This window comes from Erpetoichthys calabaricus, chromosome 15 (genome assembly GCF_900747795.2).
Source record: "Erpetoichthys calabaricus chromosome 15, fErpCal1.3, whole genome shotgun sequence".
Classification (NCBI taxonomy): Eukaryota; Metazoa; Chordata; class Cladistia; order Polypteriformes; family Polypteridae; genus Erpetoichthys; species Erpetoichthys calabaricus.
The window spans coordinates 12,391,019-12,404,842 of NC_041408.2; the positions used below are offsets into that span (position 1 = coordinate 12,391,019).

Consider the following 13,824-nt stretch of genomic DNA (forward strand, 5'->3'; position numbering starts at 1 on the left):
CTCTCACTCGTGTGCGCTCTCTCTCTCTCGCTCGCACACTCTCTCTCTCTCTTTCTCTGTCTTTCTTGCTCGCTCGCTCGTGTGCGCTCTCTCTTGCTCACTCACGCTCTCTCTTTCTCTCGCTTGCTCGCTCGTGCGCGCTGTCTCTCTCTTTCTCTCTCGCTCGTGCGCGCTCACTCTCTCTCTCTCTCTTGCTCATTCGTGCACGCTCTCTCTCTTTCTTACTCGTTCGCTCGTGCTCTCTCTCTCTCTCACTCGTGTGCGCTCTCTCTCTCTCGCTCGCACACTCTCTCTCTCTCTTTCTCTGTCTTTCTTGCTCGCTCGCTCGTGTGCGCTCTCGCTTGCTCACTCACGCTCTCTCTTTCTCTCGCTTGCTCGCTCGTGCATGCGTGTGCACTCTCTCTATCTCTCTCTCGCTTGCTCGCGTGCACTCTCTCTCTCTTGCTCGTGCACGCTCTCTCTCTCTCTCTCTCTCTCGCTCGCTCATGCGCGCTCTCTCTCTCTCTCGCTCGTGCGCGCTCACTCTCTCTCTCTCTCTTGCTCATTCATGCACGCTCTCTCTCTCTCTTACTCGTTCGCTCGTGCTCTCTCTGTCTCGTGCACGCTCTCTCTCTCTCACTCGTGTGCGCTCTCTCTCTCTCGCTCGCACACTCTCTCTCTCTCTCTCTCTTTCTCTGTCTTTCTTGCTCGCTCGCTCGTGTGCGCTCTCTCTTGCTCACTCACGCTCTCTCTTTCTCTCGCTTGCTCGCTCGTGCATGCGTGTGCACTCTCTCTATCTCTCTCTCGCTTGCTCGCGTGCACTCTCTCTCTCTCTCTCTCGCTCGCTCTTTCGTCATGCAACAAACAGAGAAGTGCATTTTGCAGAAAATGTGCCCTAAACGCTTCCTATACAGTCACAACGCGCGTCGTACACGGGGCAAATTTTTTTCGCGATTTTCTTTGTAAAAATTAGGGTGCGCGTGTTACACAAGGGCGCGCGTTACACGACTAGATACGGTAAGCAGCATGTCATATTAAAAAGAAAAGAACACACTGTGCTGTCCTGTGGCAATGTGGCCGGCAGGAATAAATAGAATTGATTTCACCTATGGGCTACAGATTGCTAGCATCACATAGTTGCAGAAAAGAACACAAGTAGGCCTTCTACCCCAAAAAACCTTTAAAGCTACCAAAAAACTCTTTACTAAGTTTCATGTTTCAGTTGATAAATCGCCAGTGCAATTAATTTTTGCGTCAGCTTTGTGAATCTGCAAATCAACACTTGCCTGTTTCACTCATTGCTATTTTTGGAATGACAGGATGCAGCAAAGAAATTTCTGGGGTGCCAACTGGATCAAAATCAAACAAAAAATAACCAAAATAACACTCATTGGCGGGGAATTCAAAATAATGAGAAGATGTAGTTGCTCTAGCGGAGCTCCGTCTCCCGGGTTGCTCAGGCCAGTAATGACGCCTCCTTCCGGGACGCCCAGGGGTTGTTATGGCAGCTGGACCTGAAGGGGCGGAGTTAAATGCCTTCACGGACACTGTGGGAACAGAAGGAGATGCCAGCACCCCACCTCTCGCCTCATTAAGTTATTACATACCTTGACTGGTCCTGCAAGGAGGTCCTCCGATGTGCGCGTGGGACACTATGTATTACTTATAATAACAATAATAATTCTTTACAATCAAAACACTTCAGAAAGTGAGCAGACATTTCAACCACGACTAAGGGCCGGTTTATACTTCATATTCAGAACGCGTACGCGCACGCATCATGGCTGCTGCGCATTCCCAGCGTTCATTTTGACGTGTCCTCTGAGCACGTCCTCAGAAATTAACACAACGCGTGTGCGAGGTGCAGTACCAGCAAATAGTTTGGGGGGGGGGGGGGGGGTGCAGTGAGATTAAAATTGGAACGTGACGTCAGAGTTCTCTGTTTACTATCTACACATGACAGAAAACCGCTTTGAGGATCATCCAGGATCGATGTGCGCGCTTTGATGTTTGATGAACGGTTCGATGTGGTGAAGCAAAATGCCGACATACAAATGCATTTGTGGTGCTTTTATATTCAAGTGTCGCATATTCCCCATCGTAATGACACGATACATTTGAAAGTCTTACATACCATCTTATGTGCTTTTTTTTTTTTTTGCACCTTCACAATAGCATCAGAATGTACGCCAGCATTTTGAGCCACAGAGAGAAAATTAAGGACATGGTGAAAAGGTGTATTTAAAGTGGACATTTCGGCTTTAATCTCGAAATGTCCACTTTAGCCTCGTAGTTTACTTTATCATTAAAGCAGACCGTCGTAAACGTCATCTTAAAACCGACCCAGTTGTTAATCGCTGAGTGCTTCTGAGGCTTCCTCCTGACCTGACAGCAGCAATCGCCACACAGAACTCATTACATTTACGATATTCCAGCTCTCTGCACAGTTAGACTCCTTAGATTTATACTTCATATCACTTTCATGATGAAGTGCATTATAGTATGTACTGTATATTACATTTTACAGATAAAGGGTTAACTTCATTTAAATACAGTAATGAATACTGTTAGTAATTACACATGTTGTGGCGGAGCGGTAGGGCTGCTGTCTCACAGGGAGTCACGTCCCTTGTGTTCCCTGCCTGCAGTCTGCATGTTTTCCTGGTGTTGTTCCACGTTTTTCTCCGGTTTCCATCCAATGACATGCAGTTTTGGGGATTTGGTGACGCTAAACTCATGCCAGTGTGTATTGTGTGTGCTTGTGTTCACCGTGCGATGAGCTGATGCCCCGTCCAGGGATTTTGTTTCAGGCTTGTGCCCGAGGCTTGCTGGAATGGGCAAATCCCCGGATTGATGGCTGTAATTATTAAACATTCTTTTCAGAGATATTGTGGCAAGTTGTCCTCGGAATTGAATGGATGTTTCAGACAATTGACAACACAGCGAAGCCGAACGTTGTTTTCTCACCATGATGGAATCTCGCACTGCCACCTCGTGGAATCTTCCAGATTTACATAAAGTACGCGCTCAAGTATAAGCACTAAAACGCTTGCATAGAAGTAGTGTCCGCTGGAACACGCGTCACGTCATGTGAAGTATAAACCTGGCCTAATGTGTGTCATCCACACCTGGAGCCATTTGTGGCATCAGTATGCTCACCACACATGAGCTGTTAGGTGGTGAAGGGGTGAGAGATAGTTAGCAAATGATTAGGGTTATGATTAGGGGGCCAGAATGACTAGGCTGTGGTGGTCAGTATAGCCAGGACATCAGGATACACCCTACTCTTTACGAAGGAGGTTCAGGGAACTTTAATGGCCACAGAGAGTGAAGACTTTGGTTTTACATCTCATCCAAAGGAAGGTGCCATTTTTACACTGCACTGGGGCATTGGACTCCATACACAAACCACAGGGTAAGTCTTCCGCCTTAATAAAGAGAAAAGTGTTGTGGTTGTGGAAGGTATGACACGGGATCCAAAATGAATGTTGGGGCACCAGCCGGGTTGCCCCGTTTAATAAAGAAGATGGTATAACAGAAATGGCGCTCAGTAGCCACACACAAGTAAAAATATAAGGCTACACTGCCTTCTCAATTGACGGGGTCAGGTCTGGGGTCGAGCTCCATCCTGGGCTGAGCTCATGTCCAAATGAGATGCCACCTTCTGGGATCTCCTCGAATTTATAGATGGGAAGAGGTGGAGTCAGTTGCCCCCATTGGCTGCAGACCCCCAGAGCTCCACTCCACTGAGGAGATTGTCGCCTGCATATTAAACATCAGTGATAACACCTGGTTACACTATAGTTAGGATTAGGGTTAAGGAAGGGTCATTGGGCACAAGTCAAGTAAACCAGGTGACAAAATCCTGCAATCCAATTGGCTGCCTAGCAGAGCTACTCAATCACAGAGATGCCATGTAAGCAGAAAAATATGATACCGTTGGCGACAGTGCCCTCGTCTCATCCCAAAGAGGTATTGCTTACTTTGGATAAGCCTAGAAGGTGACCCTCAGACGTGCATGTGTGACACTGTCTGTGTGTCCATCACAAGAATTTTTAGTAATAAAATGCATTGCACTTTCATTCCAGGGTGCAGCACAAACCTTAGCACTGCTTTTACGAATCCCATACCAAATGGCACCTAACAGAGATGGTGCACTGCAGGTGTTAATGCTGAGGTCTTCATTGATTACTTAGATTCCAACCCGTGTTAGAAGGGTAGCACAGTTAGTTTTTATATGAGGTGCAATTTGAACAGCTAATCAGCAGACTAAGATAGTGAGTCTTCAGCCTGGAGAGTGAAGGGTCCCATGAGAGTTGAATTTGTTTCCTACACTCTTATAAATAAAGGTTCTAAAATGGCACTTTACTGGGTGGTGTGGTTCTTCATAGAATCGTTGTTTCATTCGGTGAAGAGTTCTTTGCATATGAAGTTGGTTCTTTGGGCTATGTAAAGGTTCCTAATATGTGGAGAAATAAAAAATATTTAATGTGATAAAAGAGATTTTGAACATAGCCTGTGTGATTGCATGTAGCAAGAGTCCTTTTGATATTCCTTTAACGTCAGGGAGCCAGTGATATTTTATAAATCTGCTGTCATCTATTCATGATCTAAATAAATGAAAGATCTTTCTGCAACCTCAATGGGGAAACCAAAAATGGTTCCCTCTGAAGAACCGCTGTGGCACCTTGATTTTGTAAGAATGAACTTTGTGCCGACTGCTGCCCCATATGGCCTACCAGGTTTTAGAATGAGAATGTTATTTTATTCTGAAGAAATCAAGAAACCGTTGCTAAGGCATCCATCCATCCATTATCCAACCCGCTGAATCCGAACACAGGGTCACGGGGGTCTGCCGGAGCCAATCCCAGCCAACACAGGGCACAAGGCAGGAACCAATCCTGGGCAGGGTGCCAACCCACCGCAGGACACACACAAACACACCCACACACCAAGCACACACTAGGGCCAATTTAGAATCGCCAATCCACCTAACCTGCATGTCTTTGGACTGTGGGAGGAAACCGGAGCGCCCGGAGGAAACCCACGCAGACACGGGGAGAACATGCAAACTCCACGCAGGGAGGACCCGGGAAGCGAACCCAGGTCCCCAGGTCTTCTAACTGCGAGGCAGCAGCGCTACCCACTGCGCCACCGTGCCGCCTTGCTAAGGCATGTATATTTAAAAAAAAAAAATTCTTTTGCCCCTATGGAAATCATTTTGGGCAGACAAGACCAACTGTTTCTAGGTGGCTTCCACAGAGGGAACCACTTGTGAGAATAAAGCCATTTCTACTTAATGAGACGTCTAAATATGTGAGTTTCCATCTGCAGTCTAAAGGCAGGCTGTTAGCTCAATGATGACTCCATCCTGAAAGTAAATGTGGGTGGGTGAGTGTGAATCACCCCCCCCCCCCCCCCCCCCCCCCCATCCCCGTCACATGTTTAGGATTCCTCTAATTCAGAAAAAAATTGCATCTATGGGTTATTGTTAACAGTTTTGATCAAGACAATGTAATACCCAGTTGTTCCACTAGATGTCAGGCAAAGACCTGATTACTCCAACATTTTATTGGCTAGTGGATCTCCAAGCATTGATCCTTCACCAGGAAAAAATTGGGGGTAGGAAAATAAAAGGGAGAATTTCAAGTATTTGATCTGATTGCTGGGCGGCACCTTAACACAGTTGGGTGGCACGGTGGTGCAGTGGTAGCGTTGCTGCCTCACAGGAAGGAAACCAGGGTTTTCGCATCCCCGTGTCCTCCCTGTGTGGAGTCTGCAAGTTGGACTTCCTCCTACTGTCCAAAGATGTGACTTAGCAACACTGAATTGGTCCTGGCATGTATATGTGTGTGTGTGTATGTATGGTCACCCTATGATGGATTGGCACCCTGTCCAGGGTTTGTTCCTGCCTTGCACCCTATGCTAAGCTAATTCATTAAGACAAATGTTGTGTGTATTCATCTTTTATCAGTGGAGTGTCTTGTATTGTAATCTTTTAGTGTGGTGGGTGCGCTGCTTTGTGTAAGTAGTCAATTTATTTATTTACAATAATAATTTTATTTCAGTCCTCATTCTGCTTGTGTTGGTGTGCTCCTTACTTGTTGTGTGGTTAGTAGGGAAGTATTGTTGGTCACACTCGCTCTGGATCGTTTATTTATTTACTTATTTGTTTATTCTGATGCTCTAGGGATGGGTAGTGCATATTATAATTGTGCCATCCTGGGGGCGGGAAAGGGTCAGAAGGCACAACCTAAGACAGGATTCCACCAGTCCATGCCAGGACCCACTCACCCTCATACTCACCCACACTAAATCAATTCAAAGTCATTTGTAGAATATGGGAGGAGGCCCCTGTACCCGGAGAAAAGCCACAGAGACATCGAGAAATCGTGTATACCCCACACAGTTAGTTTTGGGGGCTGAGATTGAATTTGAACCCCTGAAGTCCTTAAGTAATCTGAGGCAGCAGTTTCTAACAACTTCTCCAGGGTGAACATCCAATATAGATAGATAGATAGATAGATAGATAGATAGATAGATAGATAGATAGATAGATAGATAGATAGATAGATAGATAGATAGATAGATAGATAGATAGGAAAGGCACTATATGATAGATAGATAGATAGATAGATAGATAGATAGATAGATAGATAGATAGATAGATAGATAGATAGATAGATAGATAGATAGATAGATAGATAGATAGATAGATAGATAGATAGATAGATAGATAGATAGATAGATAGATACTTTATTAATCCCAAGGGGAAATTCACATACTCCAGCAGCAGCATACTGATACAAAAAACAATATTAAATTAAAGATTGATAACAATGCAGGTAAAAACAGACAATAACTTTATATAATGTTAACGTTTACCCCCCGAGTGGAATTGAAGAGTTGCATAGTTTGGGGGAGGAACGATCTCCTCAGTCTGTCAGTAGAGCAGGACGGTGACAGCAGTCTGTCGCTGAAGCTGCTCCTCTGTCTGGAGATGATCCTGTTCAGTGGATGCAGTGGATTCTCCATGATTGACAGGAGTCTGCTCAGCGCCCGTCGCTCTGCCACAGATGTCAAACTGTCCAGCTCCATGCCTACAATAGAGCCTGCCTTCCTCACCAGTTTGTCCATACGTGAGGCGTCTTTCTTCTTAATGCTGCCTCCCCAGCACACCACTGCGTAGAAGATTGCGCTCGCCACAACCGTCTGATAGAACATCTGCAGCATCTTATTGCAGATGTTGAAGGATGCCAGCCTTCTAAGGAAGTATAGTCGGCTCTGACCTCTCTTGCACAGAGCATCAGTATTGGCAGTCCAGTCCAGTTTATCATCCAGCTGCACTCCCAGATATTTATAGGTCTGCACCATCTGCACACAGTCACCTCTGATGATCACGGGGTCCATGAGGGGTCTGGGCCTCCTAAAATCCACCACCAGCTCCTTGGTTTTGCTGGTGTTCAGGTGTAGGTGGTTTGAGTCGCACCATTTAACAAAGTCCCTGATTAGGTTTCTATACTCCTGATGCAGCCCATGGTAGCAGTGTCATCAGCGAACTTTTGCGCGTGGCAGGACTCCGAGTTGTATTGGAAGTCCGATGTATATAGGCTGAACAGGACCAGAGAAAGTACAGTCCCCTGTGGCGCTCCTGTGCTGCTGACCACAATGTCAGACCTGCAGTTCCCAAGACGCACATACTAAGGTCTGTCTTTAAGATAGTCCACGATCCATGCCACCAGGTATGAATCTACTCCCATCTCTGTCAGCTTGTCCCTAAGGAGCAGAGGTTGGATTGTGTTGAAGGCGCTAGAGAAGTCTAGAAACATAATTCTTACAGCACCACTGCCTCTGCAACGTTCATCAAAATACAGACGCGACGTTCACTGTGCAATAGCAGCGGTCGGGCACACAGCCCTGGGAATGTCACCTTGTTAACGCCTTTGCCTGTTTTTGTTTTTGTCCCTGTTGCCAGGTTTATTTATATTCATATTTCACTGTGCGCTGAAAGAGAACGTTCAGAAGCAATGGAGGAGATATCTTTGCTGTGGCAGATTCCGTCTGGCAGAAAATTCAGGTGAGGGTCGGGGGGCACACTCTGTACTCATTATACTACTAATAATAATACATTTTATTTATATAGCACCTTTCCCATGCTCAGAACTCAGCTTAAAGTCGGAAAGTAGCTGATGGTTTTCTTGGTGGCAATTTTAATTTTCAATTCATGTGGAAATTTCACTAATAATACATTATTCTGATAAACTCTGTATAATATGATAGAAAACGTCAACCAATTTAAGGTAACTGGCATGTTGCTCCTGTGCAGCACTGTCAACGCTATCAGCTGGGGGGCCTGGGCATGAAAACATGCACTTGAAGCCTAAACCCATCATGAACATGTTGGGCAAGAGGGGCAAAGTAAGTGAAAGCAGAAATTCTGTTGCCCCCTCCATGCAAAATAGAATGCAATGTTGAATAATTAGGGGGAATGATTGGGGAATATTAGGAATAATTAAGGGGATGAATGATTGAAAGACTTGATATGCTGTAATGTTGTCACAGGTCCCACAGTGGGGACGTGCCAGTCCAGCTAAAGAAGGCACTTCCAATGTTTCTGAATCCCCGGCACCATTTATAATCAGGAGGTCAAGCAACTGGACTTGCATCCATATTATTGATTTCAAGAGTTTCATTGTTAAACTCAGCACATGGTCATGAAATCTGCATTGTCGCAGAGAAAGGGTCGTGCTGACTCAATGACTCTAAACGTAACACTGTCATCAGATGTCTCCTTTGCCACAAGTCAGTACATCACATTTCTGCCCCGGTCAACTGTTGGATTGTGAAGTGGAAACATTGAGGAGCAACAACAGCTCAGTCACAAAATGGCAGACCACGCAAACTCTCAGAGTGGGGACACATGTCTATGATGACTATATGCTTGTGGTGTGAATCACACCGCCGTTGGACTGAGGAGGTATGAAGAAATGCATCACCTGTTACTATCTGGCAGTCTGAAGGATGAATCTGGCAGATGCCAAGAGAACTGCTACCTTCCCAGGTTGCATGGTGCCTCCTGTAAAGTTTGGTGAAGGGGGATAATGGTTTGGGGCTCTTTTTCGGGGTTCAGATTTAGACTCCTTGGTTCACTGAACAGTTTTGTTAATGCTACAGCATACAAGGACACTTTAGACAAATGTAGGCTTCCAGCTTTGTGGCATCCTTTTAGGGAAGGGCCTTTCGCGTTCCAACATGACTGTGCTCCTGTGCACAAAGTCAGATCCATAAAGACATGGAGGAACTCGAGTGGCCTGCACAGAGACCTGACCTCAACCCTACAACAACAACAACATCATTTATTTCTTTAGCACATTTTCATACAAATGCTGTAGCTAAAAGTGCTTTACGAGATGAAGAAAGGAAAAAAGAAAAATATAAAAATAAAATTAGGCATTGCTTAGTAACAAAGAATAAAGTAAGGTCCAATGGCCAGGAGGACAGAAAAAACGAAAAAACAAAAAATTCCAGAGTGCTGGAGAAAAAAAAATCAAAATCTGCAGGGGTTCCAAGGCCACGAGACCACCCAGCCAGCCCCCCCTGAGCATTCTACCTAACATAAATGATCTAAGTCAGTCCTCATGGTCTTCAGGCTTCACATGGAAGAATTAGATGATGACGGTCATCTGGCCTTCAATGTTGGGACTGCATGGTGCCCTGATCAGGTGGTGGAGGCAAAAAACCAGCAGAGAAAGTTAGGGGTTAATACGGAGTGTGGAGCCATGATAAAAATGATAATTAAATGCATATACAGAATATCAGAGTTACACTAAAATGAAGATATGAGAAAGCCATGTTAAAATAATGAGTTTTCAGCAGTTGTTTAAAGTGCTCCACCGTATTAGCCTGGCGAATTTCTATCGGTCAGCTATTCCAGATTTTAGGTGCATAACAGCAGAAGGCTGCCTCACCACTTCTTGTACGTTTAGCTCTTGGAATTATAAGCAGACCCTCATTTGAAGATCTAACGTTATGATTTGAATTGTAAGGTGAGAGGCATTACGAAATATACGACGGAGCAGATTATTGAAGGCTTTGTAAACCTTCAGCAGTATTTTAAAGTTAATTCTAAATGGCACAGGTAACCAGTGTAGTGACATCAAAACTGAAGAGATGTGCTCAGATTTTCTTTTCCAAGTTAAGATTCTAGCAGCTGCATTCTGCACAAGTTGAAATCAATTGATGTCTTTTTTGGGTGGTCCTGAGAGGAGTGCGTTACAGTAATCTAGTCGACTGAAAACAAAAGCGTGAACTCATTTCTTAGCATCTTACAATGTTATAAGAGGTCTAACTTTTACTATATTTCTAAAGTGAAAAAACGCTGTCCCAAAGATCTGATTAATATGTGATTTAAAATTTGGGAAGAGTCAATAATTACCGCTATATTCTTTACCTGTGTCTTGACTTTTAAGCCTAATGGATCACGTTTATTTCTAAAATCCTCATTATATCCATTGTTACCAATCACTAAGATTTCTGTTTTCTCCTCATGTAATTACTTCTCATCCACTCAGAAACATAAGTAAGAGATTGGGGATCACTGAACCAGGAGAGTCGGGGTCATCAGGCGCTATTGATAAATACAGTTGTGTGTGTCGTCAGCATAGCTGTGGTAGCTCACGTTATGCCTTGAGATAATCAGACCTCATGGAAGTACAGAGATCGAAAAGAGCAGTGGACCCTAACGAACACCTTTGGGATACATCAGAATGTTGATTATGAGCCAGGGGTCTTCTCGTGGCCTGGAACCCCTACAGATTTTATTTTTTTCTCCAGCCTTCTGGAGTTTTTTTTTGTTTTTTCTGTACACCCTGGCCATCGGACCTTACTCCTTTTTATGTTAATTAATGTTGTCTTATTTTAATTTCTTATTTTGTCTTTTATTTTTCTTCTCTTCATTATGTAAAGCACTTTGAGCTACTTTTTGTATGAAAATGTGCTATATAAATAAATGTTGTTGTTGTTGTTGTTCTTGTCCAGCATCAGCACCTGTACTCACAAATGGTCTTTTAACTGAATGGGTACAAATTCCCACGGGAACACTTCAAAATCTTTTTGGAATGAAGAGTAAAGGTTATGTGGGGGCAACTCCATATTAATGTTCATGGATTTGAAATGGGAAGAGCAAAAAGGTGGGATGTTCAGATTTTGATGTATTGTAACGAGTCCTTTACTTCTGGCACATAGGATGGTCCACCAAATGTATCTCTATAGAGTCTGGACTTTGGGCTTGTTCCACGATCATCTCCTCGATGCATGGTAGCAAGCACTAGAACTGATATGTTGAACATCTGGATGAGAAGGACATCATCATCAAGAAAATCCCCAACCATAGGATTCTGTAGTTGAGTGGAACCAGTCCTAGTGTCCTTGTGTTTTAGCCCAAAGAAGACACACTGCCCATGGGTCTCAAGGCACTGATGGCACAAATGCTGTTGACAGGCATCTACTGTGGCTTGTAAACTTATCTCACGTGATCCTAGTAAATGACTCTTTCTAGGAGCAGACTGAAGTCCGTCACACCCTTAGGATGGATTAGTCACACCCTGCTATATTTGTTAATGGCAGGTGATTCTTCCAGAAAGGATTCAGAACCCTTCACTTCCTTTCACAATTAGTTATGTTGTAGCTTTGTGGCAAAATGTATTGTTTTCTTCATCAAACAGCACTCAATACCCCAAAACGACAAAGTGAAAATAGAATTTTAGGAATTTTTGTGAAACAGAAAACTGAACTCTCCCATGAACAGAAGTATTCAGACCCTTTGCTATGACACTTGACCATTGGCTCAGGTGCATCCCATTCTGTTGATCATCATTCAAATGTTTCCACACCTTGTCTGGAGTCCAGCTGTGGTCAATTCAATGGATTGCACAGGATTAGGAAATCACACATCTGCCCCACGTCCCATGGGCGAGTGTAGCAGAGCAGAAACCAAGCCATGAGTGTAAAGGAATTGCCCACAGAAGTTTAGAGACAGGATTGTGTTGAGGCACAGATCTGGGGATTGCGACAAGAAATGTCTACAGCACTGAAGGTTCCCAAGAGCACAGCGGCCAACCATGATACTTAAGTGGAATAAGTTTGGAGCAACCACTGCTCTTCCTAGAACTGGCTGTCCAGTCATACTGAGCAATCAGGGGAGATGAGCCTTGGTGAGAGAGGTGACCAAGAACTTGAGGCTGAGCTCATGAGAATTAACGTGTAGATGGGAGAAACTTCTAGAAAGACAACCACCAGTGCAATCTGGACTTTATGCCAGAAGACACATGAAGGCCCACTTGGAGTTTGCAAAAAAGAGTCTCAGACTCATTTCAGCCGCTTGTATTTGCGATCTCATTCTTTCGGTCACTACCCATAGCTCATGACCATAGGTGAGTGGCCGGGGAGAGGGAAGTCTGGGCATCTCTGCTCAAACTGCTGCCCCCGCGACCTGATCTTGGATAAGCGGAAGAGGATGGATGGATGGATGAGTCTCAGACTGTGCCAAACAAGATTCTGTGGTCTGATGAAACGAGGATTGAACTGTGTGACTCCATTCTAACCATCATGTCTGGAGGAAACCAGGCCCTGCTGATCGCCTCTTCAATCCCATTCCACGGTGGTAGCAGCACCATGCTATAGGGTTGTTTTTCAGCTGAAGCAACTGGGAGATTAGTCATGGTTGATGGAAAGCTGAACAAAGCAAAGTACTGAGATATCCTTAATGAAAAGTCTGTTCTAGAGTGCTCTGGACCTCAGGCTGGACTGAAGGTTCACCTTCAAAGAACAAAGCAAAGACAACACCAGAGTGGCTCAGGGACAACTCTGTGAAGATTCTTGAGTGACCCGACTTCAGGCCAGACCTCAACCTAATCAGTCATTACTGGAGAGACCTGAAGATGGCTGTCCTCTGGTGGTCTAAATCCAATCTTACAGATCTTGAAAGGATCTACAGGGAAGAATCGCAGAAACAAAATCTCAAAATCCAGGTAGGTAAAGCTTGCCGTGTCACACTCAAGAACTCAACTCAGCTCAACAATACAATATAACAAGACTCCAGGCTGGAATTGCTGCCCAAGGGGCTTCAACAAAGTGCTGAGTTGAAGGGTCTGAATACTTGTGTCAATATGATAATTCAGTTTTATCATTTTTAATAACTTTTACAAAATTTCTAAAATCATGTTTTCCCTTTGTCATTCTGGGATATTGAGTGTTGCTTGCTGAGGGAAAAAAATAATTCAATGATTTTAGCACAAGGCTGCAACATAATAAACTGAAGGCTTTCTAAAAGCACTATATTTGGCCAAGTGACCTTCCAAAGCCATGAAACAGCTGTTTGAAATGTGTTTAGCTGCTTCTCTTTTCATTTGGGATTCTACCATCTCCATTTTTGTGCCATGCCGTTATTGCACTGGGGACTGTATCCTTTGCTTGGTGGCATGGTTGCCTCAGATGGTATCCAGGAAATCTGCCATGGCTTCTTCAGTTTGTGCAAAGCTGCCAGAACACCAAAGTTTGATAATTAGGATTTTGTCATTGTCAGGCAGTCATGTTGGCACTGTGCCCCGGCAGTTGTCTAGTTAAAGGTGCAGCAAAGAAAACTGGGCAACGGGTCACATCTGTACAGTGCTGCATGCCCACATGGCAAGTGTCTCTTGGGGGGGGGGGGGGGGGGGGGGGGAATCTGCCAAAGTACTGCCAAAGAATAATTGTAAAATTAATCCACAGAGAAGAAAAGTATGAAATAATAATTTATCTCTTTGGGGGGGAAAAAATGAACAAAGATGAGTTAAAAGTTTTTTTTC

General features: G+C 44.4%; 1 protein-coding gene across 17 annotated transcripts in view; it reads left to right on the plus strand.

Annotated features, from left to right (window-relative positions):
* Positions 1-13,824, plus strand: part of adgrg6 (adhesion G protein-coupled receptor G6) — a 193,136-nt gene that overhangs the window by 157,305 nt on the left and 22,007 nt on the right. For all 17 annotated transcript variants that reach the window (XM_051919519.1, XM_051919518.1, XM_051919523.1 and 14 more), the window contains one exon: positions 7,956-8,057. In XM_051919519.1, coding sequence (XP_051775479.1) covers positions 7,956-8,057 — 102 coding nt within the window. The remainder of the gene's footprint in view (positions 1-7,955; positions 8,058-13,824) is intronic.